General features: G+C 46.9%; 1 protein-coding gene across 1 annotated transcript; it reads right to left on the bottom strand.

Annotated features, from left to right (window-relative positions):
* Positions 1-2,307: 2,307 nt before the first annotated feature.
* On the bottom strand, positions 2,308-11,303 carry LOC104505734 (F-box/WD repeat-containing protein 4-like). The gene is made up of 5 exons (XM_010146426.1): positions 11,266-11,303; positions 6,645-6,740; positions 3,734-3,919; positions 2,420-2,580; positions 2,308-2,333 (listed from the first exon to the last, which is right to left on the bottom strand). Exons 1-5 carry the CDS (start codon positions 11,301-11,303, stop codon positions 2,308-2,310), a joined length of 507 nt encoding a protein of 168 aa, XP_010144728.1.
* Between the last annotated feature and the right edge of the window lie 318 nt (positions 11,304-11,621).

Genomic DNA, 11,621 nt, shown 5'->3' with positions numbered 1-11,621 from the left:
TCGGCAAACTTGCTGAGGGTGCAAGCTCAGAAGGTAGGATGCACGCTGCTAATGCTGTGCTGGAAGAACTGCCAAAACTGCCATGCTCGCCTTCCCTGAGGTCCTCTCCCTGAAACCTCATCACTTATGTTTGAGGAGCAGAGTCTTCAATCACCAGCAGAAACAAGCACTTAAAGTTACAGGAAGATTCAGCTTAGGAGTACGACCTTCCGTCCCACTGGTAACAGAGCGAGCACCCCCATCACCACATGCTCTCTCGGGCAGCACTCAACGCAGACTTCTCATCGTTTGTACTTAAACAAGAAGTGGGATATGTTCAAATCTCTGCTGTTCTCTGCACAGTGTGGGAAGACTGTACCATCCTTGGAAAACTTCCATTCATATCATCTATGAAACTGATCGTTTGCTGTCCTGTAAAATAAGTTTTTTTATAAACCCACTCCCTTTCAACCATGTTTCTCAAGTGTATCCCGGGCTATTTTCAAACAGACCCCCCTTGCTCACTGACAACGCGAGTGAATCTCTTCCCTCTCCCACCTGTGCATACATGCACATCCCCTACCACCAGTTCACCACACACCTCCCCTTTGTTTCTGGGTCCTAATGAAGTCACCCAGGTTCTTTCTGGGGCCTCTGCCTGTGGCCCTCATTTTCCCCTCATTCTTGGCCCACAGGACTCGAGCCCCCCAGTTCTCTGTAACTGACCCCCAGCGTTTCACTTCAAGACTTCAAAGCTGGGAGTGCCCTATTTGTTTGTTTGTTGATAATGCCCAGGATTGCAGGCTATTCTTGTCAGCGGGGAATTTAGCACCTAGTGTCAGCAAAAGCAGCAGAAAAGCTTAACTCTTTTAAGGCATCCCTATCTCCTAGAGGTTAAAAATATTGCTCAGAGCACACTATCTGGTGCCTATCACACAGGAATGTACATTAGCAGCTCTTCAGGGCTTAGTCCTAATCAACACTCAGCAGAGCCCTCAATAGCTTAGACACTTAGAGCCCTTTAAAAGGCTGGTAGGGATTCCCTTCCAGCTTCCAAAAGCCTCATTGGCACAAACAAAGCAGCCTACAAAAGAGATGATAAAAAATGAGGTGAACATCCCTAGAGCCTATGCTATGGGGAGCACTGGGTGGGCAAGATCACACACTAGTTCCAAGAAAAACAGCCTTAAACTCCCCTCTAGCCCTCAGGAATTTGTTCCCCAGTTTGAGGTGGTCTGTCCCCTAGTTGCTAGGGAAGCAGCAAGCCTCTGTCAGCAAAGAGGCTCCACAGAAGAGAGGGGAGAATCCTTAATTAAGTGTGAGACAAAGCAGCATCAAGGCCTCGCTCCCAGGAGGCAAGGAGCATCCCCAAGAGTGCCTTCGGCATCCAAACGCTGCTCTACTCAGGAGTGATTTCACCCAGGAGTACACCCAATCGGAGGGACCAATGGGAATATGAGCTCATATTGCTCAACAGCCTGTCAAACAGTTACCCATTACCACACACTCCCTACAAAACCTTGAAAGAGACATTTAAGTCTGTCTTTGCTCCAACTTCCCCTCTTGCAGAACAGGAATAGCAGTATTTCCTCCCACCTCCATTACTGCTCTGCGATAGGCACCAGGGACCAAGAGTATCCATCAGCCTGCTCTGAGCAACAGCCAAAGCTTTCAACACACAGCAACCACTACCAGCAATGGAACAAGTGGCTGTGAAGATGCTACAAGTACCGCACCATGCTAGCGGGAGTTTCCTAAACCACTAAAGCAGAGTTGGTTACAGCTCAGGAGAACAACTCTCCAGGTCCGGGTAGCAACAGTGCACTGCCACCCAGACCCAGAGGCACAAAAATCAACAAGGTCCTGTCTCAAAAAGAAACAGTCAAAAATTATGTGACAGGATTCAGTGATGCCAGTGAAGGAGAAAAATAGGAGCTAACAGTATTCACAGCCTAACTTCACTCCTGACTGCAAACCAAGAACCATTAAAAAAAGCCCCAAAACCCACACGCCAAAATACCAAAACCCACAAATAAATAGACCACAACCCTACAGATCTGGAAGAGACATACTGCTATGCCTTGAAGAGATCAAATATACAACAGAGAGCATGTGAAGCAGCAAGGCTATGCTTGAGATACATACAGCAAATTACAGACTAACTGGCACGGAACTCCACTATGGTGTTAGATAAATGTATAATGAAAGAAGCAAAACATTAGCTGCCACCTCCTGCACCTCTTAGTTTAAACCAGCAGCCATTGTCAAAGTACTGCAAAATCTCCTTTTTAAAAGCCCAGCACAGCAAGCATCTTCAGAGACAGGAGCCTACACCAAGATACCCAGCGCTGCTCCTGCAGACACACAAGACAGGGCTCACAAAAGTCCTGCTGACACTTGAATATTCATGACCCCAGACCTCTGAGATCCCCTCCCGCACCTGCAGCTGCTGGAACAACACTGCTCACCTTCGCTGTTCTGTCCCGGGAGCCGCTGACAATGAGGCCACCTTGGAAGTCCACACAGTTCACCTCCTGTTCATGCGCAGAGAACTTGACGCTGTAGGAGCCACGGATCTTGTGAAGGACAATATTTCCATCTCTGAAAAACAAACCCCCAGGCAGGGAGTCTGTCAGCTCTATCTCACCCAGACACACGCACCTTCCATTAGTGCTTAGGAGTGCCTCAAGAAGACCAGGACTGATCCCTCATGGGAGCTGAAACTCATGCAGCATTATTAACCCTCCACTCCTCACACATCACCTGTTCTCTTGCAATCCCACATCTGGCCAGTCAAAGCCTGATCTGCTGCACAGGAAAATTTTCCTGGCTATCTTTCCATCCTCCTCTTTTTGTTAAGCTGCAAAAATCAGCAGAGCAGCCATTCCTCCTCCTACAGCTTCGAGCTTGCTGGAATCCTTGGCTGGATGCTGAATGGCTGGAGTAAGGGAACAAGTGAGAGGTCATTCTCACCCATGTCCAAGCCTCAGCTTTTCATTCATTTCAGAGCAGCTGTGCAGGACACTGTGCTTTGAATTAACTACAAAGACATTCAGACTTTTTCTCAACTAATACAGTTACTGGGATTTTAAATGCACACCTTCATTTTCACCTGAATTTTGGGCTACAGTTCACAGGGAGTCTCAAGATATCCAGGGCAGACAGCCATGGCTGCACCTCCCAATTCTGTGCTTAAGTGTTTTGTATATTAATAGCTCAAACTTTACAAATAACAGTTCAGTCATTTGATATAATTGAAAAAGGCCTGTCAAATGCAAAATTAATTGGAGAAGCGTGTGTGCTGGAATGCTTGGCAGTTTTCCCCCTCTCCACAATTATATCAGCAGATCTAATAAACATGTACTTGTCTCTAGAAAGCTTTATGCACCACTGCAGTCCCAGTTAACCAGCAGTTCTGCATTTTAGAACAGAGTCTAGCTACCTGAAAGAGATTCAAATCGCACATCAGTCGGAATTGCCTGGCAAGTCAATGCCCATTCAACAATCCTGTGGACATCTACACAAGTTCAGAAGCAAAAAGGACACTTTATAAGGTCAGCAGCATGAGACTCAGCCCCTCCACTGCTGCAGTAAAAGCTTTTTCGGGACAGAATCCAACCATAAGAGAAGAAGGAGCAGCAGTTGAACACAGCCAAGCATGAGGATACAGTGTAGAAACATTGACACCTCTGCTCTGGAGTTACACAAAACTTTTCCAACTTCACTGCAGGGCTCCTTCATTCACCCAACTTACCCCCCTCCACTGACGATGTGGGAGTTGACAAGAACAAAGCGACATACGTCCTCTTGGTGTCCAGAGAAAATGGCTTGAGGGTGACGCTGCACACCTGTACCGTCCGGACAGAGCGGGTAGGCCTGGATGTTCTCTGCTTGAGACAGGTAGAGGTACTCGCCATCCATCTCCATCCAGGGCATCAAACTGCAAACAGGCAGCCGGTTGGGGGGGGAGTGGAGGGATGGGGAGAGGAAAATAAAACATACAAAAAACTCCACACAAAGAAAAAAACCCACCAACTAGATTGCGTATGTAAACATATCAACAAAAGCAAATATCTGCTCAAGAAAACTGAAGTTGGAGCTGCTGGTCACGTGCAAAAGCAGGGCTTAACACAGTAGCACAGCTCAGAAGGGAAGCTCTTCCAGGAGCACAAAGCAGTTCGCATTGCTGGCATTTTTCTAACCAACAGCTGAGGAAAAGGAAGAATGGAATCTCTGAGAGAGAAGATGGCCAAGAGTCTAGTGAGTTTAGATAGGAAATACTTAAGGCTCCCTGACCCCTCTTCACAAGCCCAGTATGTTTTAATAAACCGGACTAGTCACTTGCGAGCTGCGCCGAGCATTTCCAACAGAGCCTTCACCATGAGGCTCTTGGTGCAAACACTCAGTCCTGATCCGGCACATCCTCTGCTGGTGCCCTGCAGAGACCACAAGCTGCCGCCGTTTGACACACGTCTCAGTGGATCACTTCAAATGACACAGGTCTTCCTACAGACAGAAAGAGTCCTCCATCTCCTGCATACTCTGCATCCTGGTACGTAAAGCAGCAGGGTAAGCCTGAGCTATCCAAGAACTTCATGTTCATCGTGTAGAGGAGGTATTCTTCTACATTCACACTCCTTCCACTGCTGAGCCAAAAACAACTGCAGAGCAACCTCTTGATTTCTGCTGCCTGTCTTTCAGAAGAGCCCATACACCCCTTCTGCTCCCTGCTATCCGTGGGACAGTGGCAGCTTCCTACAGACAGGTTGCGGGCCAAGGGCAGCAGACTGCTAAAGGAGCTGTTCCAAAGTATTTTCAAGATGGACATGGAAAATAGGCTTCACTTACTGGAAGACCAAGAAGAGGAGGAGACACTCAAGCAATGTCTGAATCAAGTCTGTCATCAAAAAATTATTTATTCTTGAAACAAAACACAGAAAACAGAGCATAACACCCTTAGACACTGAGCTCTGCTCAAGATCTTCCTTTCATCTAGCCACTGGTGAAACAACAAATAGGTCTTCTGGATACAGCAAGGCCAGATACAAAAAGACACAGGGCTGATGTCCTATGGGGCAGGGCTGCATGGAATTTTCTCCACTCTGCACAGTCATTGCCAAGTGCACCAATACCCACATGAGCACTCAGCAAAACCAGAGCCTTTCAGTTTTCAAACTATTCAAGAACAACCTGTTTTGAAAGCAGAGTGGTTTCTCATAAAAACCTGTCTCTCTCTTATGCAGGTCATTCATCCTCAGAGGTCATGATTTCCTGCGTCAGCAGAGCCACTCGCACACAGACACACCTCGCATCAGCACAGGGAGGGACTAGCAACAAGCAAGACGACAAGGTTGCTCATTAGACAGACGGCTCCTGCTTGCCTGCATTCATCTCCAATAACAGACTTTTAGTCACAGGACAAAGCAGTTGAGCCTAGGTTTTAACAGTCATTTGGGACTTGACCATGCGCACGGAAAAAAGTAAGAGGCATCTTTGGAGCAACAGCTTTGGTTTAAAGCGGCCTTTGATTTTCTCTTCCTTCCTCCACTCCTACACAGTCCTCTAAAAGCAAGTGAATATCCAGCTCACCCAGACTACAGCCAGTTTCTGTGGCTCTCCTGCTGCAGCTTAGCTTTTTACCTTTTTTTATGGCTTTTTCATAAGGAGAAATAACAAATTTGAAGCAGGATAAATGAAAATTGGAGGATGCAGTTTGGATGGTGGCCTCATTAAATCAGTCCCTGCCTTTTCACTTGGGAAGCTGGTATAGTAATGATCTTTAACAACCACAGAGCCTGTCTTCACAGATGGTTGCAAGCACTTCAAAGGCAGGTATATAACCTGCACCAAAACCCACTGCTCGTTACAGCTGTTCCCAGGATTTTAGGCAAGCAGTGGCACATTATCCATCGCTTCAAGCTACACAGCACAGAAAGGCATGAAAGCTCAGTAGCTGGTCCCTGTTCTTCAGGGAACCATAGTCTCTCACTTTTCCTCTGTCTGATGGTGTGAAGGCTGAAGATTTAGATGTGCTATTCAGATAAGAGACCTATCTTATGCTTTGAGAGCTGAGTACACCTTTGTAAGCAAGAATTTAACAACCACCTCCTCTTATTAACGTCAGACATGCTTTTTTTTGTGAAGGAGGGAAACAAAGTAGGTGAATGAAGAAGCACGAGGTAGAAGAATAGCAATTAGCATTTTAGATCTGTACATCCAAATCCATGTCCAGGATGAAGCACGGGAGACAACCCACACATTCTGCAAGGACACCTAAGTCAACGTCTGGGAGCAAGCTATGCTTGTTGAGAGCAGGACTCTCAACAATTGCTCATGGTATACAGCAATAGGTAGGAACATAATGGTTTGAAGCCTGGAGTCAAGACTGCTAAATCTAACTGTAACTGTGCAGATCAGAATATTGCCAACTTCAAGCTCTTAAGAGAGGAATTCCGGACTTTCAGAGTGAATCCCTGGGCAAGACAGCAACTCCAGTTACCCCACATCCAGCTAGCCAGCAACATTCAAAACAGGCCAGCAACATCACTGGTAAGGCCCTGTGGATCACACGGAGGAGGACACATCTGATTTCAGGGCACAGAAGCAAACCCAAGGCTCTGCAGCAGCTGACACCAAACAAAGTAGAAGAGAAAGGAACCACTTGCTTGCATTTCCATTTCAGGACCGTCTCCCTCCGGCAGCGTCCGTGCCTCCAGTTCTGAGATACTTTCACCCTTTCCTTCACTGGAATGCCAGCCGCTCTGCAGACAGAGGAAGAGAGAGGAGATTAACAACCAGGACTGATGCCATAGGGACAACAAATACAATCAAGCTGGTCACAGGTATTTTCTCGCTCTGGTTCCACAAACGATGAACTGGCAAATGTTGATGGTGCCTGAGCCACACCAGAGCAAGCGTAGTCATGACACTTGATATGAGAGGAACACTGAGCAGAGGGGGTGCTTCACAGCAAAGAAAGCCATCCCTGACGACCACTAGTGTACATGCCTTAAATCTGATCAAGACCTGATCTAATACACTGAGTGCAACACAGGTTCAGCCAAAACGTAATCAAAACAAGATGACACAGAAAGAAACTATGAGAGCAACCAGAGAAGCAGGACATCACTCTTCTAATAGATACCAAAGCCACTTAAGGTAAGGACAACACCATACAAGAGCAGATGGAGGGAACGCTAGGCAGGAGAACACAAGCTAGAAGCCAGAGGAGTGTGTCTAGCCAGAGCTTAGTAAAGAAACTGCTCCAGACTCTCACCTGCCCGACAATCACATAACCAGATACAATAATTAGAAATCAAGACACATTCAAACTAAAAATAAAATGTATTCATCTGTATAAACACCCAATGTACTCATGACCCAAGATGGACTATCTTTTGCAGCAGCTCACCAAAGGGTAGAGAGTTCTACACTGTTGGAAAATTCTCTGCTTACAGACAAAGTTACTAAAAGAGAGACTGTAGTTCATAAGCAGTGGCTGGGATACAAATCAAAGCTCTCAGGACAAGCTAAGACAAGCCAAGATCAACACAGCTCAAGAGGTGACAAAAGGTAGGTACCACAGAGACCTGGGACCAAGGTCTCTTTAGAGCCTACATGAACATACCCAGTTCAAACAGCTGTTAAACATCTGGTTTGCTTTCGCAAGCCAAGGTTGATTAAAGAAGGGGGCGGAAAGGCAGCTTTAGCTCCTGTCTTTCTCATATCATAAACTTAATTATTCAATATCCTTGGTAGAGCTGCTTAGGTAGAAAAGATCAGAAGAGTAACTTGTGAAGTTATCCTTTGTAACTAGGGGTTGTGAACCACTTACTAGATGGCAAGAGTTTATCCCCCTTCCATGCATTTCTCAACAGCCAATGTTCCCAGACACACAGGATGAAGGGAAGATCCTGGAGAGATGGGGTCTGGTTCCGATCAGGCATCAGTTTCCTCCTCCCATCTCTACCGTGCCCCCGACCTACTTCCCAAAAGTAAGATTTTTGGGCACTCTGTCATTTTTGGAACAAAGATTAGCTCCCTGTAAATAAACATCTCCTGTGGTTGTTAATGGGTGTAGGAATCTCTAACCTGACCCTGGGGCCTGGCCAGATTCTCATTTTCCCAGCCTTGCTTCCATAGCCTCAGGGTCCTTTTCTGCTGCTCACCCTTCCCTCCCCTTCTCCATGTTTTCCGGCACTTAGTCACCATTATAATTTGACTGCATTCCTGGGCATGTGACCCATTTTAAACAAAAACCACACAGAGAAAAGCTTTTTGTCCCCTAGAAAGCTTTGCAACTATAAGTTTATGATCAGTAGAGCCACACCAAATAAAACTGAATTTAGGAAGCCCTAAATTTTAGGAACCTCTTTATTTCTCCTAACTCTCTCTCTCAAAAAAAACCAAAACAAAAAAAACCCCACACACCACTCGAGTTATCCTAGGCTGGAAGAAGAGGAATTCCATCTTTAAAGAGCCCACTCGCAGAAGCTCGTGGGGCCAGACAGCATCCGAGATGAGGAATTCACAGCACCGAAGCCAGGACAGGTCCAGCAGCTCCCTCATTGCTTATTACTCTCCCAGACAGAGTTCAGGCTCCCCGCCTACACCCAATTCCATTCATTACTCCGAAACACTTCTCCTCCCCACGCTCACTCCTCAGTTAAGCTCTCCCCACATACAGATTTGAAGTCACCAGCTTGCAGAGTGATGGAAAACGCACTCATGCCACAACCCCCTCCTGGCAAGCACTGGCCCAACCAGACATCCTGAGCTCAACGCACAAACCCTACCAAGACTAGATGTAATTTCCAAGGCTCTGAAAAAGGTGAATCCAAGGTCAAAAAAGCAGCCTCCACCTTACACTGCTGGTCACTTTTCTAGCAGGGGGACAGGCCTCGATCTTCCTGCTGCTGAAAGAGGCATTTCGGAAGAGTCACACGTTGTCCTGGCCCACAGTACCAGTTCATCCTTGCAGCTACTCCTGCAACAGACACCTTCTCTCACGCAGATCAACAGTTCCTGTCCGGAAGCGGCAAGGGTTAGGTGGGGAGGACTATATGGGGGAGGTCTGGTGTGGTTTTGGGAGGTTTTGTTTGTTTTGTCTTTGTTTTACTGATAATAGATACATTATTCCTCCAGCCTGCCTCCTCCATACTGCAATTCTGGATCCAGCTAATTTAAACACATCTTAGAAGGCTTCACCTTTTATTTCCCAGACATTTTATTTATTCAAAATAGAGGCAAAAAAGGGAGGCCATGAGAAAGGGGACATAGAAACTGGCCTGCTACATCCCTCCCCTTTGCCATTACCAGGGCAGCAGAGACTGAACCGCAATGGTTTTCAAGTACTGGTCAGAGACATCTGATCCCCTACACCAGAAGAGAAGTTAAATCAAGCCCAGTGATGGAATCAAGCACAGAGATATAATTTGATTTACCTCCTCAACAGCATCCCCCAGAGCAACTCCCAGAATACATCAAAAAAGGTGATGAGCATCACTGCGATGCCGGAGAGCTGTTCCCAAATCTTAGAAAGTTAAAGAGAGTATCACTGTATAAACTTAATCTTTTGACAAAAGAGATCCTTTTCTCCCCTACCAAGACCATTTTGCTTCAATCATGATCAACACTGCCTATACATGCAGATCTTGAAGAGTTGTTCTGTGATGACCTGAGACAATCAACAGACAGCACACATCTACACTGAGTGACTTAACCAAGTACCTCCCACTTCAACCGGTTTGAACACCCAAGGATTCAGGAGAACAACCCACCTCATCAAGTCAAACGCTACATGAAATGCTGAGGAGGGAGCGCTGTCCACCAGCCAGTGAATACCTTGACCTTCCCTACTGTGCAATCCAGCATCGCATACTAAGCCACATGCTTAAAATTCAATACATGCTTAAGGGATCTGTGAAATCAAGATCTTGGCATTCACGTTCTCGGAGAAGCCACCCAACAGTGAACTTCAAGACTGTAGAAGGCTGACTCGCTGAGGAAGGACCGTTCTCTATACCAGGACCTACACAGCCCCTCATCAGAAAGCGAATTAAGTACAGCCCAACATCCTAGAAGGATGACAGGACACACAGGATGAAGGAACCAGCAAACACAGCATTAGAACACCCAATGGAATCCAAGCAAAATGTTCTTAAAGCCCAGAGTGCATCATTTTACTACCTCTGCTAGGGCATCACAGTTATCAACAGCTGATAAAGTCACATCATCCAGAACACGCAAGGCTATCTTTGTTATTGCCCAATTAATCCAAGAAGCACTCTACCGGGACTCCAAACTACGTGGTGCAATGAATGACGTGAGGGAACATACATTTCCAACTGCACACGCTTCTGATGGAAGCTCCCTTTACAAAGGCTTCACTACACTATGAAAGAGAAGCTGACCATTTCTTGCAGTCTGAGAGGCATTTCCAGGTTAAAAGCCATCCCAAGCAACGCATTATAAAGGATTTTTCATTTCCCCCTTCCTACCTCACCCCACCCTAGGAAAAAAAAAAAGTTACAGTATTTTCTTCAAATTACAGATTTCCTCTCTTTCTTGGCAGAGTTACCAAAAGAAATACAATATTCCTTCTGGAGCCCACTTCCCAGCTGCCAAAGTGAGAGACTGGGACTACGAGCCCGCAACGCAACTGACCCGGGTGACCTCAGCCACTGCAGCAGTCGCTGGCCTGGGCCCCAAAAGCAAGCAACAAAAAGAATCGTTTAGCCAGAGACCAAGCACGTCTCCTCCTAAACCTTCATCTCCAGCAGTTTGTGCCTTCGACGATCTCCTCCCCAGCCAAACTCCTTTGCCACCAGAAACAGTATTTCTTCAGTAGCAAGAGCTTCTGTGCTTTACTGCATCCCAGGGAGATTCCTACCGGCTGTCCACAATTTCAGCATGTGCCAAAACCACGGTGCCTGCAACAACACATACCGTGTTACAGAAGAGAACGCCAACATCTCACACTGTGTGTTTTCCCAGCTGCATGGGGCATCCCAACCCACCAAAGTCCTTCACATTTTGCTACGTAAGTGCTGAAGAGCCCATCTGGAAATGCAAGTCTGCAGAGACCTGCTGAGATTGAATCTCTTCCGTGGACAAAACCTGCTATCTGCATAAAAGCTGTCACCAGCCTGCCTCGGGCCGGACTGGAAGGGTCACGCGGAGAAACAAATAGGTCACAGTGGCTAAGCCCCGCTTTCAACCTTGGCCCTGTGGCAGAGCTAGCTAACGCAGGGGCCAACCACGCTTATTTGTGTAATGGGGACACACCTGTTGAGCGGCGGGGTCTCGGTGTGCTCACAAGTCATGGGCCACCAACAGACAGCCGAGAGGGAAAAGCTATTTCTGTCAGGAGCTCCTGTTGCTGTCCTCAACCAGTCGGCAGACTTTCAAAATGCCTCTTCCAGGATAAAAATTCCACCTGAATTCCTTTAGCACATGACCTTTATTTAGCTTACTGCCAGGTTCAATCCGCCTCCTACACTCCCCCCTTCCTATTTGACACGGATTCAAATAACTCCGAGATGGAGGAAGGAGCTCTGCAGACGGTTCCCTCGCTGTTCCAGGCCTCCTTTGGAGCGTCTACGCCGTCTCGGTTGGACATTACCGGGCTGTGCAGGTTTAAC

This window comes from Eurypyga helias, unplaced genomic scaffold, assembly GCF_000690775.1.
Source record: "Eurypyga helias isolate BGI_N326 unplaced genomic scaffold, ASM69077v1 scaffold26582, whole genome shotgun sequence".
In the NCBI taxonomy this organism is placed as follows: domain Eukaryota; kingdom Metazoa; phylum Chordata; class Aves; order Eurypygiformes; family Eurypygidae; genus Eurypyga; species Eurypyga helias.
The sequence above is the reverse complement of the archived record's forward strand: the minus strand, read 5'-3'. Positions and strand labels throughout refer to the sequence as shown.

Excerpts from the sequence above, each read along its gene's own strand:
- LOC104505734 (XM_010146426.1), bottom strand. The coding sequence starts at position 11,303 with ATGACTTGTGAGCACACCGAGACCCCGCCGCTCAACAG. Across the intron at positions 3,920-6,644 it reads GTCCTGAAATGGAAATGCAA|TTTGATGCCCTGGATGGAGA; the intron begins GCAAGTGGTTCC and ends GCCTGTTTGCAG. Across the intron at positions 2,581-3,733 it reads CACATCGTCAGTGGAGGGGG|AGATGGAAATATTGTCCTTC; the intron begins GTAAGTTGGGTG and ends TTTGTTTTTCAG.